The sequence below is a fragment of the Archocentrus centrarchus genome, chromosome 20 (genome assembly GCF_007364275.1).
Source record: "Archocentrus centrarchus isolate MPI-CPG fArcCen1 chromosome 20, fArcCen1, whole genome shotgun sequence".
NCBI classification, from domain to species: Eukaryota; Metazoa; Chordata; class Actinopteri; order Cichliformes; family Cichlidae; genus Archocentrus; species Archocentrus centrarchus.
This window is the reverse complement of record NC_044365.1, coordinates 22,139,482-22,160,385: the sequence shown is the minus strand read 5'-3', so window position 1 is coordinate 22,160,385 and position 20,904 is coordinate 22,139,482. Positions and strand designations below refer to the sequence as shown.

General features: G+C 42.9%; 3 protein-coding genes across 3 annotated transcripts in view; 1 reads left to right on the top strand and 2 right to left on the bottom strand.

The window, feature by feature from the left end:
* The window catches only part of fam49bb (family with sequence similarity 49 member Bb), a 38,932-nt gene extending 28,455 nt beyond the window's left edge, over nucleotides 1-10,477 (bottom strand). The window contains exon 1 of the mRNA XM_030756504.1: nucleotides 10,239-10,477. The gene's annotated coding sequence lies outside the window, so the exon portion shown is untranslated. The remainder of the gene's footprint in view (nucleotides 1-10,238) is intronic.
* Nucleotides 10,478-12,566: 2,089 nt separating this feature from the next.
* Nucleotides 12,567-14,635, top strand: eef1a1l3 (eukaryotic translation elongation factor 1 alpha 1, like 3). Its single transcript, XM_030756513.1, has 7 exons — nucleotides 12,567-12,749; nucleotides 12,822-13,001; nucleotides 13,074-13,370; nucleotides 13,450-13,600; nucleotides 13,765-14,021; nucleotides 14,098-14,332; nucleotides 14,444-14,635. Exons 1-7 carry the CDS (start codon nucleotides 12,606-12,608, stop codon nucleotides 14,548-14,550), a joined length of 1,371 nt encoding a protein of 456 aa, XP_030612373.1. The 5' UTR covers nucleotides 12,567-12,605; the 3' UTR covers nucleotides 14,551-14,635.
* A 907-nt stretch (nucleotides 14,636-15,542) lies between these two features.
* asap1b (ArfGAP with SH3 domain, ankyrin repeat and PH domain 1b) overlaps nucleotides 15,543-20,904 on the bottom strand; it is an 82,279-nt gene continuing 76,917 nt past the window's right edge. The window contains 6 exon segments of the mRNA XM_030756514.1: nucleotides 15,543-17,608; nucleotides 17,715-17,837; nucleotides 20,042-20,302; nucleotides 20,304-20,602; nucleotides 20,691-20,755; nucleotides 20,839-20,903. Coding sequence (XP_030612374.1) covers nucleotides 17,534-17,608; nucleotides 17,715-17,837; nucleotides 20,042-20,302; nucleotides 20,304-20,602; nucleotides 20,691-20,755; nucleotides 20,839-20,903 — 888 coding nt within the window. The 3' untranslated portion in view covers nucleotides 15,543-17,533.

Here is a 20,904-nt window from a genome sequence, read left to right as displayed (position 1 = left end):
ATTGTTAGTAAGCGGCTGCAAATGAGAAAAAAGAAACACTCGAAGTTATACAGATATTTCTTTATTGTTCAGGGCAGGCAAATTTTATAGGCTATATGATCTAATATAACAATATATAATAATATAAAATTATATAATACAAAATACCTTAGGGTAAACACATTGCCTACGATTTCAACAAATTAAAGAGGAAAAAAGCACAACTGTGTAATACCTCTATTAAAACGCTTGAGATGAAGGCTGAAGCCTTAAACGGAGGCTGAACGTGCCTGAAATGAAGAGTAATGCTTTTCGCATTAAACGAACCCTTCTCTCAATATTTCCTTAAATTTAACATTCTGAAGCTTTCTTTTCTTTCTGAAAGTCAAATCGACGCGCGCGACTTTTTTCCCGGTTTCCCGTCTAACGTTTCCCGGGAAACGGGAAATGGTTCTGATCGCATTTCCCGGGAATCCCGGATCCCGGGATTAAACCCTAGTCCCCATAGACTCCCATGTTAAAACGCCCAAGTTTACAGCAGCAGTGTGGTCTCTGTGGATAATTTCTCTCTTCATAACAGCTCTAGTTTAGTGACTTAATAACTTCCACCTGGATACTGGAGTTGGGGCGTTGCTGCTTTGATTGACAGGAGTATGCTATACCTCACCTCTACCACTTCAAGTCACTGAACTGGACCTCTCGATTGTGTGTGCTGCTGGTGCATTTTGGTGCAGTTTTAATTGAATTATCTGACTAACATTATCACTTGCTGTGTGATACAGCTCGTCCGGGAAGTTTAGGCTTCAGGTTTGTTGGCGAGTGAAATTCTAGTATGTTATTAGTCTGTTACATTACACCAGTGCTTCTCCATTATTTTCTGTTATGCCCCTCCTAAGAAGAAGAAAAAATTTTGCGCCCCCCACCACCACTCTCCAGCGCGATTATAGATAGTCGCTGCGGAGCCTGCTCTAGGGTGTGAAGCCCAAAAAAAAAAAAAAAAACATGCACCATAGAGCTATTACTGCGCACACTCTGCCACCTACTGTTGTGGATGTGCAATTACACTTTATTCTAGTACGGCAAAAAAAAAAAAAAAAGCATGTGCCCCCCCTGGTAGCGCACCCCACTATTTGAGAAGCACTGCATTACACTGATATTTATATGTGCATTACATTATACTGCTGGATGCAGCTTACTAACCAAGCTTGCTTCTGGCTCCAAAACACTAATATGGCAGCTGCCAAAATGCTAATGTTGAGGGTTCAGGATGCAAAGTCTAGAAACAGTGGGTGACATCACAGTAGTTAAGTTCATGTTTTAAACAGGTCATGCACTAAACACAAAGTGCAGAGTGACGTAACCTGACACAGATCATACTGTCTGTGGAAATGGAAATTCAAAGTATCCAACCAGAGTTGTTACAATTCATCCTCAGGGGAGCACAAATGCATCAAATGAAATGGGAAAAAAGAAAAAAAATCCAACAGCCAGAGTTGTGACTGTATAAAACTTCATCAAAAGCCATTCAACTGTTGAGCTATTTCAGCCTAAACCAAATGGATGAACCATTGGAGTGCAGGCCAGCTGGTAGCTTGGCTAAAAAGCCAAGCACGAAGGTTAGATGCTGTTTTACAGCACTTTGGTCTGAGCCTTCCCTGCTTGTTACAACCAATACAATAAGCATGAGGCTGCTCTAGCTCTCTCTCTTTCTCCCTCTTGCTTCTTTAAATTAAACCAGATTATCCCAAGGCAAATGACTATGATCTCTACTTGTAACCACCATCATGCTTTTGAGGTGTATGGTTCAAACTGTGTGTGCAGAAGTACACAGTCAATCACTTGAGTGCTGCTGCAGGAAAAGACCCACATGATGAGTTCATTCAGCACTGGCTGTGTCTGAGCATGTGTGTGGGGTGATTCAACTTTGCTCATTCCTCCAAGCAGCGTTAAAAAAAAAAAAAAAAAAAAATCAAAGCAATCAGAGAGGAAATAACAGTCAGTTAACTGGTGCGACCCCTCGCTGTGGGCGTTCACGATTCAGTGTTTCAGTCACCCTGGAGTCAGCCACGCTTCTCGTGCCAGGTTCTTCATCCAAAAATAATTATTTTATTTTAATAATATCATTAATTAATTTTACTCACCCACATGAAAAACTCAATAGCAACATGGGTGGCCCAAAACATGTGCTGCATGCAATGAGATCTGGAGCATGTCCAGTTGTCATGCACATAGATAAAACCGGATTTTGAAACTTCAGATTTCTCAGGTATTGCAGAATATTTAAGATCAGCTTAGACTGCTCCAAACAAATACTTGGTTTCAGACAGACACTTTGATCCATATGGTGTCAAAGAGAGGAAATATCCACATGGTCATCTCAGGCAACCATCTGCTGCTTCAAACCCTCTGTTTGCAGGGGGTAGCCAATCAAAACAAACCCAGATTAAAAAGAGAGAAAGAGGATGGATGACCTGAAGTGCTGCATCTAGGCCCAATGTAAGATTTAACAAAAAAGGGTTATTTTGAACAATCAATCAAGTAAATCTAATCTAGTAGTAGTAGTATTCTTGGAGTAGTGATTCAAGAATACAGGTGGAGTTGAAATGAGTCTAACAGGTCTTCTTATAGGACAGCACAGTAGTGCAGTGGTTAGCACTGTCGCCTCAGTCCTGGGTTGAATCCACCAGCTGGCTGGGGCCTGTGTGTGGAGTTTGCATGCTTGCCCCGTACGTGGATCAGCTCCACCCGGGTACTCCACCTTCCTCCCACAGCCCAGAGACATGCATGCTGGGTCAACTTTTGTAAATGTAATGTAAAGCTAATAAAAAGCCAGTGAAGTGCTTAGAAATACTGAGATTTTAAACATTTACACTAGATGCAACATATGGGTCACTAACGAGCTCCAACACAGCTGCTAACAGCCCTTTCCAAAACCGACAATACCTCCAATTAAACCTGCGTAGCCTGTTTTAGGATCCACTTTAAATACTGCAGCTGAATAAATGAAGCTTGTGTATGTTTAAAACAAAAGGCGCAGATTTTCTAATGATGGAGTCTCGCCGTAAAATGCAGGCCATTTGGTCGAGGGGCCCAGAGCGGCAAAACGAGCGGAGACCGTACATGCGGACTTGTGAGTATTTCCAGAACCAAAAAGAATAAAGTAACACTGGGATTTAAAACCAGCAGTTGCGTGGTTGGTTTCGACACCTCTGAATAAATCTTCCATTAAAACTTGGGTTGTCATGACAACTTGTATTCCCCTTTCCCCTCTGGCGAGCGAGAGCTGGGGACTGATGGGGGATATCGGCTGTGTGACTGAAATTACTGAAGCCCGCAGAGCCTCTGTGGAAAATCATTTCATTAAGAAATCTCCCACAGATCGCTTACATGAGCTGGAGATGCCTGAACTGAAATGACACAACAAATGCTCGATGAGGGCTTGTTCTTCTCCGCTGGACTGAAATGTTTACACTGTGCCAGGAATTTACAGTCAATCGTGCAACCAGACTCTGGTACACAGATCCATTATAAATGTTACTGTTATCTCTAACACTGTGCTCACATAGATAAAATGATTACCCTTTTATTGGAATAAAGGAAGAATAAAAGATAACTAGTTTCCCAATTGGCATTCTGCCGTGAGACTGGGCTGGAATATACTACATTAAGGCTATAAATATCATGGCTCACTCAATAGGGAGGAAAAGCACTGTGGTCATAAAGGGACAATACTCAGGTAGGCTGTGGTGTTTAAACAATGTTCCTGTGGGCACTAAGGGCCCAAAAGTGAAAATTAGCTGACAGCAGTGGCACCTGGTGTGGCCTTCTGCTGTGTTGTGTGTTCAGAGATGCTCTTCTGCATACCTTGGTTTTAACAAGGTGTTAGACCCGAGTTACAGTTGTCTTCCACTCGGCGGAGTGTCACGGTGCTGTAGCCCATATGCTTCGAGGTCTGACCTGTTGCGTGTTCAGAGATGCTTTTCTGCATACCTTGGTTGTAATGTGGGGTTATTTGTTGCCTTCCTAACAGCTCGGAGCAGTCTGGCCATTCTCCTCTGACCTCTGGGATCAGCGAGGCATTTTCACCCAGGGAACTGCTTTGCCTTTTTCAGACCAGTCTCTAAACCCTAGAGATGGCTGTGTGGGGAAATCCCAGCAGCTCAGCAGTTTCTGAAATATTCACACCAGCCCATCTGACACCAATGACCACGCCAAGTTCAAAATCACCTCTCTTCCCCATTCTGATACTCAGTTTGAACTTCATGCATTGAATTAGTGTCATGTGACTGGCTGATTGGATATCTGCATTAATGAGCAGTTGAACAGGTATACTGAACCCCACTTGCCAAATCCCATTTAACCCCTTGTTATCACCAATAAAATGTCTAAAAATGTTGATTACAGTTTACCCGGATTATTTCCCATAACATTCAGGATATATATTTAGATATACATCATAAGGATGAAGCATGGCTAAAAAATCTAGATAGAACTACACAATACAGGCAGTTGGGGGTGAAAGTGGGAGCACCTCATTTTTATGTGACAGATTTAATACAATGTGAAAACGGAGGTTTGGTGCGGGGGCAGCACAGCAACACTTCCAAGCAAAAAAACAACAAAAAAAAAAAACTGGGTTTCCACCATGCTGGTTTGCCATCTGTGGGTAGCACGCCTGCTCTGTGCGTCTGCTGAAAATGTAGGCAGCCACATGAGGATCTCATGCCCGTCCCGTTTAACACGCTATAACAAAAAATCTCCACAGTGGCTTTCATCATGATTGGATATTTCTCTGAACACAGCAGAATGAAGTGAAAGTAGAAAATCCTCAACACTGCCATCGCTTCTGTAGATTTTCTGTGATGTGAGCCGCGAGGGATTTTCGGTGCATGAGTGAAAGGTGTGTGTGTGTGTGTGTGTGTGTGTGTGTGTGTGTGTGTGTGTGTGTGTGTGTGTGTGTGTGTTGGGGGGGGCGGCAAAGTCAGTGTTTTTCCTCCCTATTGAGTGAGCCATGAGATTTATAGCCTTAATGTAGTATATTCCAGCCCAGTCTCATGGCCGAATGTCAATTAGGAAACTAATGTGCTATAATGGTAAATCTATCGTTTCTGCATCACGGATGATGTCCAGACCCTTCAGAGAAGCCCCGTCACCATGGCAACCAATACAACCAGCTTTAAAAAAAAAAAGTGGGAGCCTCTGTATTTTCACCCAGACCACGACCTCTTTCTAAACTCTACCAGCTCGTTTCATTTTACCGCCAAAACCTAGCAGCACAGTTTTTTAACACCTAAAACCTAACCCAGTAAATTTTAGTGCCTTAACCTCACCGAGTCCTTTCTAACGATAATAACATCTCTAAAATAACACAAACTCAAGTGTAAAAATACGCTCCTTGTATGACTTGAACTGTGGTTTCATACCACCGCTGAGGCATCAGAGGTGGTGTGACTTTTCTGACCTTTAAAAGTGGAAAATTTCACATACATGGACACGAATCAGTACATATGAAAAATCTGTATGCAGAAACACAAAGCAATACACAGGAACATTGTGACTGCTCAATGACACTGAATCTACAACAGTCTCACAGCAAAGTCCACTTTGCTTCTTATTCCCATCAGCTCTGGAGATGCTGCTGCTGCTCCATACAGTGAGCACAAATTTAAAGCATCTCATTAAAAGACCTTGAGGCCCTCCTGCCTGCAGGAGGAAAAAAAACAAAACAAAAAAATGATACAAGACTGCCATCTTTTCTCGTTATGTGCATGCTTTGGGCTTCAGATGAGCCAGCATCACAGACGGCGGTGAGAAAGTTGAGAGGAATGCTCGAGTCTAGCGGCACGCACAAACACACACACACAAACACTAGGAGCCGCACATCAAAAGCAGATTCGCCATCCGCGCCAAAGCTACAAACACAAACCACCCTGGTGAGGACCTCCACAGCCTCAGACCACCCTTCTATGCTCATTTCATGGCAAAAAAAAACAAAAAAACTATTAAATCCATCTGTTTGTGGACCGAACAGCTGAGAGCACACAGCGCCTACGTACATAGTTCATAATAGTTTAATTAAGGCAGGAGAAGTCCCTCGGTAAGGTTGTCTTAGCCACCACAGCAGCAGGAAGTATATAAGAAACGAGGTTTCAAAAGGTGAGACCACACCAACTAAAGCCAAAGTGTCAAAGTCAAACAAACACGACTGATCCAAGTAAATGCTCTTTTTCAAGAAACACAGATTTAGATGTTGCTCTGAGAGGGAGGGCGGGGGGGTACAGTCAGCATTTCCTACTAAATGACTCAAATATGTCACCAATTCAACTGTGATGGACATGAACTGACAAGCAAAAGCAAAGGAAGGAGAATCACATATACTCAGGTATATCCCTAATCATATCATCAGATCAGAGTGGGATTTGAAAAATCTTGCGGGAAACCTTTAAATTCTTAGAGAATGAATAACAGCCTGATAACATTGAGTCAGTGAGCGCTGACGGTGCTGGATCGCTCGCTCTACCAAATTTGATGCAGAAACATGAAGCGCCACAAGGTTTCACCCATTTTAGTCATAACAGTCTGGGTTTTTCCTGGCTCAGCGTGGCCCTTCGTGGAGGTGGCCATGCACACAGGCACGACTGACCTGCATCTAATTAAAGGAAAGGGTGTTTGTTACTGCAGTTAACAGAAGTTTATCATTTTTCTGATATTTCTTGGAGCAGTCGATAAACAAAAATGTTCAAGTGAGAGTAAACTGAGCTCTACTTTAAAAAAAAAAAAGTGTAAAAATATTTTATGGCAGTCCTGATGATTTCCCTTCAGTGAAAGATGAAAACCTCTTTAGAGGGCACCAGATTTTTCCTGCAGCATGCAGGAAACCCTGAGAGTAACCTGGCGGCCACTTCTGGATGAATACTGGAATTATAACTCAAGTGTCTTTAAATGCATATATGAGAAAAAAAAAATCAATTTAAAGTTGAAACGCTGAAGTCAGCGGCTCCCTTGGATTAAGGCCATGTCATGATAATGGTGTTAGAGCTGAATGCTGAACATGCCAGACGAGTTAGAGGATGTTAATCCCAATAACTGTACAAACAGATTTATGCCAGAGAAATGGATCAATACAGCTTTTTGCATAAACCTAAGACAGCAAAACAGAGCATGCATGCTGTGCTTTTTAAAAAAAGACAAGGGTGGACAACTTGTAAATCTTTTCTATGGGGACCGTTTAAGGGTCATTTGAGGGCTGCATGGTGTTACACAAGCACTCATGTTATTGTAGTCCTTAAAATTAAAGCCTAATTTAAGATCCCAAACCAGGAAATAATCTTGTGCTGCTTGACTACGTGGGCAGAGCCAACATTATGAAAAATGCTTGAGGCATCCTGTCACTGTGTAGTAAATAAACATGTGCTGGGCTGCCTGTAATGTCACAACACTGCTGCAAAGAAGCCACACAATAATACATGAGCTGGATGTGTTACAATAATGACTCAACTAGAAGAGACATTCAGTGTGACAGGATCCACTCACCATCAGAGATACTGTATATAATATAGCCTGACCATCAGCATACCGGGAATAACTGCAGTAACCCAAGCTGAAGCCAGCGGGTGTGTTGAAGGGAGTGGGGCTGCAGACAGAGGTCCTGGGAACGCTACAATGTGAGGAAATGTAAAGCTACCAGAACAATAAACGTGAAATCTAAAAATGTTACTGTGGTTTTGTTCGCAGGTCTGTAAAACATAACTGAAAAGCTCAGGAGGACTCCTGGAAACATCATAAATAATTAAAACTGACCACCATTACACTCACTCTACCCCTCCAGCTGGAGCACTGTCCGAACTACATCTGCTGGAGAAAGCATGCGCAAAAATCTCCTGTCACAGGAGAAATGTGCACTGCTTTAGTGCAGGGTTTGTTTATTATATTCTATTCAACTCTATCTGCTGTTGACTACAAAGATGCATAAATTTCTAAAGCTTATTGTCTGACTAACACAAGATTAAACCCACAAAAATAACCCCTAGGGCCTACAACATTTGTTTAGTTTAGTGCTGACGCGTCACAGTATCCAACCCTCATTTAATTTCGAAGAAAAGGTCATGCCTAAGCACACCTGCACGCCTGTACCTGCAGGAATTTTCAGGGGAAAACACAGGGCCGAGCGAGCCACGTTTTCTCATTTCATGGCTGAGTCACAAACTGAGACCAAAAAGAGGCTCACATAAATGACTTCCTCCACACATTGTCTTGTCACAAGCAATCTTTCTCCTCGCTTTTGCATTTTTTTTTTTTTTTTGTGACTGCAGCAACTTTTATTAAAATAAATAAATATGGAAACGCTGGCTCCAGAGGAGAGCGATTATCCAGGCTGTTCACACGAGGGGAGAACGGGGAAGAGACAGGGCGCAACAAGTTTTACCTCGTCTAACATCTTACAACTGTGGCAAGACTCAGGTAGTGTTGTGTCTTCCAGTCAATCTTTAGAGGGCTACAAGAGGGGAAGAAAGGCCAAATACATAAGGAGAGGTGGTACTTCTTTCAGTTACAGATGTAAAATGGCAAATACTTCCACCCCTACTCTTTTTTTTTTTCCTTTAAGAGCCACATATGAGGTGCTTCTGACTCAAAAGGAGGAAAAGTCACATCTTTGAAATGAAGTGTGAGTCTGCAATATCCGGTTGGCAAGCATCACTGGTGCCATCTGAAAAAGACAGTGGAGCAACTTTTTCTCTACATGTATAACTAAACTTGGAAGGTTGCTAATTTGCAGCAGGCGCGAGCTCGAGGCCCTTGATATAAATTTAAAGCTGCACGTTGTGCACTTTCCTAACACACCATCAACAAATCCGCCCGTCTGCAGATGTTTCACTTCCACTTTCAGCACCTTTCCGCAGACTTTGGGCGGAAAGGAAATTATATATTCTTCCGTGCCACTTCTACATGTGGTGGCAAAATGGATGCAAATATTTACTTTTACACTAAATAGCCTTACAGGGGTAAACAGACATCTGTGCATTTTCCTCCTTTTTTTTCATTCTTATAAAAATAAGAAATCATGTGGAAGGCCCAAAAAAAAAGAAAGAAAAAAAAAAACCCCTCAATGAGCTTGCCCTAATGCCTCCTTCTCCACTGCATGCACTCCTTTTTAAAGCCACACACTAGGGGAATGTGACCGTAAGCAATTGTGAAATAAAGCATGAGTCTGCAATATCCGGGTGATGTGCACTGAAATGACTTGAACCATCTTAAAAGACAGTGGAGCAACTTTTCCATGTCTGACTACACTTAAAGGTTCCTAAATTGCAGCAGGAGCAAGCGTGCGACCTTTGAGACCAATCTGAAGTAGACATTGCACTTTCCAAGCACGCTGTCAACAAATCGGTCTGTCTGGATGTTTCATTTCCACTTCTGAGCAGACAGGAAATTATATACTGTGGTTATACTGAAAATTGATGCAAAGATTAACCATGCAGTCTACAGAAATCCCAGTGCTGGACTGCAAAAGAGTCCACATTTTCAGGTACTTATTATTTGGCAACTTTAGAAACTACACATGTAAGACACCCATATAAGGAGCATATGAAGCATGCAGTGGCTTAAACTACCCAACATCAGATCCAATTTAGGACTTTTTCGTGCGTGTGTATAATCTGCTGCCGCTTACAACACTTTCATCACTTTAAAATCTGGTCACAGCTTTTAAAATAAAAATATGATGGAAGACAAAACAGCCCTGAACCTGCTGCCCCATCTGTCACTGTGTGCATTTCCTTTAATGCTGCTTCATTTGCTGCCTGTAAGCGCGCAGTCTTAATCCAGAGCCATACGGTTAGTTTAAAACAGCGCACACAAGCCAAACACAGCTGATAGCCTGGCCGTTGGTGAGGTGGTAGGGGCAGGCATGTATCGTCCAGCCTCTGTGGATAAATAAAGGGAAATCCTGCTAGCAGCGGAGCCTAATGCCTCCTTCTAAGAGACCGACCGTTGTTCTGAAAGGGGGAAGTTAACGGAACACCGAGGATGTAACACCGTCATGCTCGTATTTCCCCCCCGTTTTACTTTTACGCCAACTTAACCATGCCTAGGTTGGATTTCACCTGATTTTTTTTTTTTAATTCAACAGTTTTGCCTGCGAGGAGCAAAATCCAACACTCAGAACAAGCTTCAATGAAAAGCAGCCGGCGGGCAGCGAAGGCGGCTCGCAGAGAGAGCAGAAAGAGTGCGTGTAAAGTAGTATTTTCTTTGTGTTTTACCTTGATGCTCGCAGAGAAACACGGCAGCCGACGGCTGGACACCACGCTACGTGCGGCGGTCCGGGCTCAAAGAAAGGGAACAGCGATTTGCTGCCGCCGTTTCCGGGTTAGCTATTCAGCGTCAAACGAGAGGGGAGTTCGGTTTGTCCCACCTCTGAGCGCGCGGGGGGGTTAGTTAACACACCTTCCTCCCCGTCCTGAGCTGAAATTAGATCAGCCCGGTCAGTCGACAACCGCTGTATTGTTTTAACGGTCACTTCCACCGAATTTCTATTACAGGACGCTATTCATAGATCTCACCGCCGGTTAAATAAGGTCTATAGAAGGTAGATGCCGTTTACACAGCTCGTCCTTCAACCAGATGTCAAAGCTTTAGTTTTTCTACCGAAGTACCCTTGGGCAATAAACTAGTATATCGCCTCCAGGCGGCGTTTTTTTTTTTTATTTTTTTATCCTCGGTTTGCATACATGCAGCAGAGTCCCTGAATATGGCAGTAATGCCTGCTAATGATAACTGACAGCTTTAATTCACAAAATATGATCATAGTATTTATTTATTTATACTATTGGTACCTTAGCCAACTCATACAAAACTTTCTCTGTTCCTACATAGGAATTACAATTTGAAGATGAAAATATTTAAGAGGGTTTCATTTCACAATTTATTTAGTATGTATTTATTCTCCTCTTTCCCCTCCTCTAATTCCTTCTCTCCCCCCGCCTCGCCACAGCAGATCATCTGCCTCCCTCTCGCCCTGTCCGTAGCATCCTCCTCTGTCACACCAGCCCTCGGCATGCCCTCCTTCGCTACATCCATGAACCTCCTCTGAAGTCTCCCTCTTTTCCTCCTGCCTGGCAGCTCCATCTTCAACATCCTTTGTCCAATATATCCATCATCCCTCCTCTGCACATGTCCAAACCATCTCAGCCTCACCTTCTGAATTCAAATTTTAAAGGTAAATGAGGGAAAAAAAAAATGAAGCAAATAATGCTACAGGGATGCAGTTAGGGGTGCATAAGGTGACAGAGGCTGTGACATCAGTAATGCAATGGGACAGAATCATGCACTTTCACAGTAGTTCATTTTATTTGATAAAACAACATTAAAACATGAATCCAATGCATCCACTTTAGTCCAAAAACATTACAGCTGTCCATGCCATCTGTTTAGATCTAGTTTATAATCAACTCCCAGAAGTTCCAGTGGCCACTATCATGATGAGTCCTGCTGTTGATGTAGTGTCCAAGTTTTCACATAATCACAAAGCACATATTATTTTTGTCACCTGTCATTATTCACCTACTGAAGTAAGATGCTATTGGTAAACCATTTAATGATTTAAAGTTATTAAAACTGCTATAAAAGGTGGCTTACAAAGGGCTGGAGCACAGTTTCTCCATAGTCCTGGCAGCAAGGTTTAAATATACTGAAGAAAACTACAGTCTACGAGCTCTCAACTGTGCCTTTGCAAACAAGCTGGAGCCTCTCCCAGCTGCCACAGGGTGAGAGGCATGGCTTTGGACCATAGGAGGAAACCGGAGTACTTGGAGGAAACCCATGCAGGAATGGGGAGAACATGTAAACTGCACACAGAAAGGTCCGGGCCAGGTGGTAGATTTGAACCCAGAACCTTCTTGCTGTGAGGCAGCAGTGCTAAACACTGCACCAATGTGCGGTCTATTATTTGTGATTTTGTCGAAAAAAAAAGTGCAAAGCAAAAGGGAAGTTATCCCGACTTGTACACCATGTAGACAAAACTGTACCTGTACTATTTCAACACAACTGCAAACCAGTAGATTATCTACCTGATCTGTTTTGAACAATCAGTGGTGTTTTTTGTCTTCATATTTGTTGAGTCTCAACAACACATATATTAAAAACATGCCTACTATCTGTTCAGTTTTCCTTTGTTCAGCTATGAGTAGCAGCGAGAGACAGGTGTTGAAAAGGATCCACCTCCAGAAGAAGACTCACCTGGCTGTAATTTGAGCTCATCAAAGGATCCATGATGGAAGGTCCCAAGAGAGAACTGAGAGTCTGTTTCAGCACACAAAAGTTCTAATTTTTTTTTTTTTCTTCTTTGAATAAAAAGCACCATTTGTGGTTAATTCTCAAAGCATCTCAATATTTTCACTCATGGCTTCAAAGCCACTTTGCCTTTCAGCAGTTTTCATTTGTCATCAAAGTGTGACTGATACCAATTAAGCCTGATTAAGCAGCACACCTGTCTCCAGTTATGTGTCCTGTGGAGGCTATAAAGGCTCTCCAAACAGGGTGGCCAGATCCATTTGAGAGAGCGAGAGAAAGAAAAGTTGTTTCTGAAACCCTACAGCACTTTTGTTTACCCTGCGACTCTACCGTCAGCCATGGGAAAAGAGAAGACTCACGTTAACGTGGTGATCATTGGCCATGTTGACAGCGGCAAGTCCACCACCACTGGACACCTGGTCTACAAGTGTGGAGGAATTGATCAAAGGAGACTGGAGAAATTTGAGAAGGCTGCAAATGAAGTGAGTAAAGAAACAGTTGCTGTGAAACCTGCAGCTTCTGAGGTGTTTAACCTTGTTTTGTGTGACTTCCAGATGGGGAAGAGTTCCTTTAAATTTGCCTGGGTGCTGGACAAGCTGAAAGCTGAGCGGGAGCGAGGCATTACTATTGACATCACGCTGCTGAAATTCAACACCCAGAAATACACCATGACTGTGATTGATGCTCCGGGCCACCGTGACTTCATAAAAAACATGATAACTGGGACATCACAGGTGAGAAGTACATGAAATGTGAATATCTGCTGGTATGCAAGCTGCCTTTTTCTAAAGCTTGTGTCATTTCAGGCTGATGTTGCCCTCTTGGTGGTTTCTGCAGCCAAAGGGGAGTATGAGGCCGGCGTATCTAGAAGCGGTCAGACCAGAGAGCACGCTTTACTGGCTTACACCCTAGGTGTGAAGCAAATCATAGTCTGTGTGAACAAGATGGACCTGACTGAACCTCCTTACAGCCAGAGCCGCTTCGAGGAAGTGGTGCGAGGGGTGAGCAGCTTCCTCAAGAAGATCGGCTACGACACAACGGCTGTGCCTTTTGTTCCAATTTCAGGCTGGACTGGGGAGAACATGATCTCAGCAACGCAAAAGGTAAAGATGTTTTTAAAAAAAATAAAAAAACAATCCTTAGAAGTTGACTTGCAGTGCTGTAAAAGTAGCATCTACACAGATGCCATGGTTCCAAGGCTGGAAAGTGAGACGAAGGGAAGGGAATAAAAGTGGGAGAACGCTGCTCGAGGTCCTGGACTCCATTCAACCACCCGTGCGCACAATCAACAAACCACTACGATTACCTCTGCAGGATGTCTACAAAATTGGAGGTGACTTTAAGCAGTGATTTGATTGCCTGGAATTTTCTTGATGACTCAGCCTGTGAGCTCAATGAGCAGCTCAATCAATAAAACGAGAGCAGAGAAAGCAGCATTATATCTAGAGTAGAAAGTCTTCTAAACACACTGAAATTAAAATGTTTTCACACTTCCAGGAGTTGGGACAGTGCCAGTGGGTAAAATTGAAACTGGTGTCCTGAAGCCTGGCATGACCCTGATGTTCTCCCCTGCCAAGCTCACTGCAGAGGTCAAATCCATTGAGATGCACCACCAGGGGCTGGAGACTGCTCTTCCAGGCCACAATGTGGGCTTCAACATTAAGAATGTGTCCGTCAAGAACCTGCGGCGCGGAGACGTGGCAGGCAACGCTCAGCAGGATCCACCCTCCGATGTCAGAAGCTTTGAAGCTCAGGTCGGTTCAGTGCAGTATATATCAACTCAAATTTTTTTTTTTTTTTTGGGTTCACACTAAACTGTCTTGTCTTCAGGTGATAATCCTGAACCATCCAGGGAAGATCAAAGCGGGCTATTCTCCAGTCCTGGACTGCCACACAGCCCACATCACCTGCCGCTTTGCTGAGCTGAAGGAGAAACTTGACCGCCGTACAGGCAAGCACCTGGAGGACCACCCGCAGATCCTCATGTCTGGAGATGCTGCCACAGTCAAACTGGTTCCCATCAAGCCCATGTGTGTGGAGAGCTTCTTCACATACCCTCCTTTAGGTAAAAGATCAATTTCTTAATGCACAACTTTCTTTTTTTTTTTTTTTTTTTTTTTTTTTTTAAATTCCACTCCTGGCTGTGCCCTTGTTTAAGACTGGCTTGTCCCCACAGGTCGCTTTGCAGCAAGAGACCTGAAGCAGACGGTTGCTGTAGGAGTCATCAAATCCGTGGAGAAGAACCACAGCTCAAAATCTCTGAAAGCTCAAGTCTGTAAATAAGTTTGGTTTACCAGAGTTCTGGTAACAATGCTTCTTGGCAAGAGTTTTATTTAGTGAAATGGATTTGTGTTGTGACACAAAGTACTTGGTTTTCTTTAAAGTGTATAGTATCCCTGTGTTAAATTCAGAAGCAGAGTTGGATTTTTTTTTTTTTGTTTTTGTTTTGTTTTTTTTTTTTTAAATTGAATCCAACAAAATAAAGAAGCTTGGAGAAGAATTGGTTTAAATGTATTCATTGTTGAAGCATTAACTGTAGTTTTAAGAATCTGAAAGTTAAAATCATTGGCTGAACTTCAGCCTAATGCACTCAAAGGGACTATTTTTAAATCAAATGAGCTGTACCGCTTGAAAAGCTGAAGGAAGGGGATGCTTTCTCACTGTACAGATGGTTTTTTTTTTTTTTTTTTTGTTTTTTTTAAACTCTGAAAGTGTATCATACACTATACTGGTAGTTTGTGGTTTTTGCTTGGTGTCCCCTCTGAACAGAACCTTTTGGGCTTCCAATTTGTGGCATTTGGTATTGACTTTAAATTTTTTTGGACTATTGCATGACTGAGTGCTTTATTACATGTTTACATGGAGAATCTTGAACTCAATTTAACTTAATATTTTAAAGGTTAGTGTAAATGGTACAATATCAACCTCTAAAACTGAAACAAAATAGCATGAAATGTGTTTTTCTACTAAAAGAACTGGTGTTGGGCATGTGCCAATACACTGAGCCTTTTGTACCATAACTGCCAAATAAGATGGAATTTACACATGAAAGCAGCCAGTTTTTCTGTGGTATCCCAGAATAAAGTCCTCTGGTTAGTGCATAATCTGAATTATTTAAAATTTCAACCCCACTATTTCTCAGAATAAATGTGCATTAACAGTAACTTTATAAGCTACTAGGAATGCCTTTCCCCTCTAATGCCAGAATTTCTCAAATTCCGAGCAGAGGCAATAAAGAGATGCAAACCACATAGCTACCAAATAAAAGACAAGGGTCGAGGTTTAAGTACAGCACTTTTAATGATACAATGGGTTGATGGGTTTGTTCCTTAACATGGGAAGAACTGCAGGTCAGTGAGGACCAGGTGAAAATACATCGGCTCTCCGAGCCTTTAACAAAGTCCACCGTTCATCTAAAAAGACATCTCTGGTTCACAGGCAAGCCTGTAAGTGTACTGAATCCAAAGGGCAACCTTTGGAGCTGAAACACAAAGCCAGCAGGGAAGAGGCAAAAAATGCAGTTCCTCTGGTGACCTCTCGAGGCACGCTCCAGAAGGGAGTCGACCCCTCATAGACTCCCATGTTAAAATGCCCAACTTGACAGCAATAAAAAGCATGTTTACAGCCTGGTAGGGAAAAAAAAGGTTTTGGTCTCTATAGGTAGCTTACCCCTCCATAACAACTCAAAGTGAGGGGGGGGGGTTCATAACTCATTTATCTGGGTGAGTCAGTTATGGGTGTGGCCACATTAATAGGCATCCTGATTGGCATCAGCTAGGCCTCACATACTACAGGACCTTCTGCCTTTGTGCTGTTGGTGGCTTTCAAAGCATTTTTAATGAATCATCTAATATTATGGTTTGCTGTGTGGTAGAGACCACCCAATTAGTTTCTCCTTCAATTTTGGTGAGTGAAATTCTAGTATCATTAGTGTGTTACTTAGCACTAATTGTGTGTGTCTGCATTGCACCCATGGAGTTTATGAATGTAGCTTGCCATAGCAGGTAACTTCTGGCTTAGAAAAACCAACATGGCGGCGACCAAAACAATGCTCAAGCTTCAAACACAGAGTCCAAAACCAGTGGGTGACACCACGGTGGCTACGACCATCTTTCATATTGCCTATGACTGAATCCAATAATGTAGAATGATATCAAGACTCAAACTAAAAAGAAAAATTCAAGCTCATGAGGTTTTACAAGACACTGAACTGTGAAACACAGGTTTGTTGTTAGACTTCTAGCCTGTCAAAGAGAAAAAAAAAAAAAAATCAAGTTATTGCTAAGATGTCCTCTGGAGATTCCCGTACTTGTCGTTAATAGTGGCTTTAACAACAGGATACCTTTTGTGTAGTCCTGCTTTATATTAATAGTGGCTCTTCAAACCCTGAGGTGAGCGTCGTCGAACGCAGCACTCCACTCATTTCCAGTCATTGTTACACCATGCACAGAAAAAAAAAAAGGTCAAAGGACTGTGGAGATGGCGTTGAGTTCACACACAGAGCATACGTACAGTGAACAGTGTAACAAGGAGTAAATTAGTGACCTACAGTGAACCACAGGCTTTGATATTCCACCACACAGTAGCAGCAGGTTTCTATACTGTAAAACAACCATAATACGAGTACACACAAAGCAAGCAAGAACAAGGAGTACATTAAATCACTTCCCCACTCCATCTCAGGAAGAGTCCGTTTGAGACTTCCTGCCTCTTCAGTCAATTATGGTGGTAAACAGGGATGCAAGACACAAATAATGACATGACCTATTTCACATTCCATTTCATATTTGTCCTTTTTTCCAGAAATATAAGCAGATAATTACTTGAGGGCCGGTAAAATCAATACAGATAAAATTCAAACTCTACCACCCTGATGCTTAATCTGACAGGCAGAGAGAAATGGTACATGTTTTGTACAATAAAACATGTATATACACTCACACACAAATATATATATTTACATACATATATACACAGTAACAGCATAAACATAGACTTTTAGGTAAGTGCTAGGGTTTTGAGAGTGGCTTAGTCACAGCCGTGCTATAGGGTTAAGATAATACTGGTAGAGGAAGAATACACACATTCTTTGTACAGCATGGATGAGGCATCCATGGCTAGATGAGCCTTCTTGGGGTTTCTTCTTTGTGTTTTTTTTTTTTCCTTCTTCTTTAGGACACTTGTCTTGTGACAAGGGGTGTTTTGATTACTATTTACAGAACCTCCCAATTTAGGGAGAGAGGCGTAGTGCAAGTCTTTCTGGCTGTCAGTCACTCAGGATGTGCACAAAAGACATGGGGAATACTCCTTTTCTTTCCGGATCTCCTTCAATGTGCCCGATCTGGAAGCAAGGAAAAGGAATATTAAGTGTGATTTTGTTTTGTTTTTAATTTTAAACTGCCAGATGCCCCCCAAAAAAGTACTCGAGATACTTAAGCCACACTCACCCACCACTCCTGGTCCTCTTCCCCTGTAACTATAATCACCTCTCCTTCAACAAATGTCAGTTCGTCATCGTTGTCAGCCTGGCAGTCGTAGATCGTCTTCACCCGCCGGGCTTTGTTCTTCCCCTGGACAAACAAACGGCAAAACCCGCTCAGTGAGACGACTCAGGATTGGTATGACTTATTACAGCAGCATAATATATCCTGCTCAAAATAATTAAAGGAACTCTTTTTAAACAGAGTATAGCATCAAGTCAATTACACTTCTGGGATATTGATCTGATCAGTAAGTAGCAGAGGAGGGGGTGTTAATCAGTTTCAGGTGCTTTGGTGTTAATAAAATTAACAACAGGTGCACTAGAAGAGCAACAATGAGACAACCCCAAAAACAGGAATGGTTTTACAGGTGGAGGCCATGGACATTTTTCCCTCCTCATCTTTTCTGACTGTTTTTCTCTAGTTTTGTATTTGGGTAGGGTCAGTGTCACTACTGGTAGCATGAGGAGATGCCTGGACCCTACAGGTAGTCCAACTGCTCCAGGATGGCACATCAATACGTGCCATTGCCTGAAGGTTTGCTGTCTCCCCCAGTATAGTCTCAACAGCATGGAGGAGACAGACAGTTACTCTAGGAGAACTGGACAAGACTGTAGAAGTTCCTTAACCCATCAGCAGGACCGGTATCTGCTCCTTTGTGCAAGGAGGAACAGGATGAGCACTGCCAGAGCTACAAAATGACCTCCAGCAGGCCACTGGTATGAACGTCTCTGACCAAACAATCAGAAACAGATTTCATGAGGGCGGCCTTAAGGCCCGATGTCCTCTAGTGGGCCCTGTCAGACCATACGCTGGTCCAGTGGGTCCTGGGTTCCTCCTGGAAAGACAATGCCCAGCCTCATGTGGCAAGAATAAGCAGGCAGCTCCTGGAGGATGAAGGAACTGATACCACTGAGTGGCCCCCACACTCGCCTGACCTAAATCCAGTAGAACACCTCGGATGTTTTGGTCCATCCGACGCCGTCAAGTTGCACATCAGACTGTCCAGGAGCTCAGTGATGCTCTGGTCCAAATCTGGGATGAGATCCCACAGAACACCATCTGTTGTCTCATTAGGAGCATGCCCCAACATTGTCATGCATACAAGCATGTGGGGGCCATACAAACTACTCAGTACCAATTGAATTAGCATTTCCAAACAATGCGGCATCTTCTCATTCCCAACACTAACATCCCTATTTTAAAGCACTGTCCAAGTGAACAAAGTCATAGGAGCAAGTCTCTCCACTCTTATCAACAAAAATAGAGATTCACGTAACTTTAGTGTAACCCAGTGTGTCCACAAATAATTTAACAGAATAACACAGATCACCATAAGACTGAAATGTCTCCCTGGCACCTACGAAGCTCTGAACAAACCTTTGAAGACAGCAACAATGGGCACACTGGCAAACACACATGTGGCGTAGGTGTCAAGTGGTGGTTGTGGAATTTACGTGTATTGGCGGGTGCGTGTTTGTAAAGTAAATTCCACCTGATTCAGTGAAAATACGCCACAGGCACCTTTTATCTCATACCCGTACATACTCTCACAGATATCTAAGCATATGTATAGCTGGGGTTGTAAATTGAGTCAATGTCACATACTGTGCACTGCATCAAAAGCCTACACGCCTAACCTCGAATATACTGTTTGTCAACAAATTTCACACCAAAAAAAAGAGGAAGTGTCAGAGCGAGTGTTTATTTTGGGGTTTTAACAATAGATGAATTCAGCTCATTTATACTGTAGAATTAAAAACTATCTCAGACATGGAGGCTGAAACATTCAGGATCTTAAGGTAAATAAAAGTGTGGATGTTTTTCAATCAGAAAAACAGGGCATAAGATCTGGTTTGGATTACACTGTGACCAAAAAAATGGGTAATTTTACCTGATACATTGTAAATTGTCAGGTTTTCAGGCTTTTAGGACTTTGGGGGCAACGCACATATGATATGATATGCTGCCTATACACATGCCCAGATATCTATCAAAGTGTAAGATGCAGTGTGTTGACAATGGTTGAATAATGAGAGTGTATCTATGCTGGAGGAGCTGTTGCCATAATTCGGCAATGAGTAACTTCTACACATGCAATAGTGGAAAAGCAACATAAAACTTTTACTATAGGACCTGCAGTATTTTTTGTGTGGCATTTATACAAAGTCACAAAACAGAAACATTTCTATCTTTAGGGTTTTATATACAGAGTCACTTTTATAAAAATACACCTGAAAACTATGAAAGTTGTGAATTTGAGGAACTCTTCAAAAGAATAAGTGGGTCCATACCGTTGTGATCTTCCTTGGGAGGGGGATAGGTGTCTCTGCGGTCCCCGCTGGGGTCCCGTTGGTGTCCTCAGCAGACTGTTGAGATGGGGTCGCTATATTTGCCTGCTGATTAGGTGACGGAGAGTCTTGAGGCTGCGGGTGCGGTTGAGGTTGAGGCTGAGGCTGAGTTTGAGGCGGAGGTGGAGGCTGTATCTGAGGCCTTGGCATCGACTCTCCATGGGGCGGTCTGGGAGCAGACTCGGCTGACCCAGGTTTGGGGGGGGATGTCTGCAAGATGAGGCTTGGGTGGGAGGTCTTTGAGCTGGGGTTTGGGTGGTAGATCACCCAGCTGAGGTTTAGGAGGGAGGTCAGAGAGCTGTGGCTTTGGAGGAAGGTCTCCAGGTTTAGGGGGGAGTTCAGACACCTGCGGTTTTGGGGGAAGGTCTCCTGGCTGAGGCCTCTCCACCAGAGGAACCTTCTGCCCAGTCTCAGCTGCCGGCGGAGACTTCTGGAAGACCTCTGGAGGAAGGCTGGGCTTATCCACAGACGGATGGTGTATGGTGTCAATCTTACGCAATGCCACTGGAGAGGTAACCACACAGTGGCTCATTAATAACTTCTTCATTTCAACTCCTTATAGTAAAAACACACAATGTGCCAAAGACTATACCTTTTTGAGGTAGTTTGGGAAGAACCCTTGGACCAAGTGTAGACTTTGTGTTGCTTGAAGTAGTGCTAGAAAGAAATCAGTTAACTCAACTCAAAAAGGAAATCACAGAAAAGGCTTCAACACCCACACCTGAGTTTCTGTCTGATACCTTTGCTGTTGAGGAATGCCTTCAAACTTGTTGGAAACAGGAGACATCTTAGTGATCGGAGGGGGG

Excerpts from the sequence above, each read along its gene's own strand:
- eef1a1l3 (XM_030756513.1), top strand. The coding sequence starts at position 12,606 with ATGGGAAAAGAGAAGACTCACGTTAACGTGGTGATCATTGGCCATGTT. Across the intron at positions 13,601-13,764 it reads GGATGTCTACAAAATTGGAG|GAGTTGGGACAGTGCCAGTG; the intron begins GTGACTTTAAGC and ends TCACACTTCCAG. Across the intron at positions 14,333-14,443 it reads CTTCACATACCCTCCTTTAG|GTCGCTTTGCAGCAAGAGAC; the intron begins GTAAAAGATCAA and ends TTGTCCCCACAG.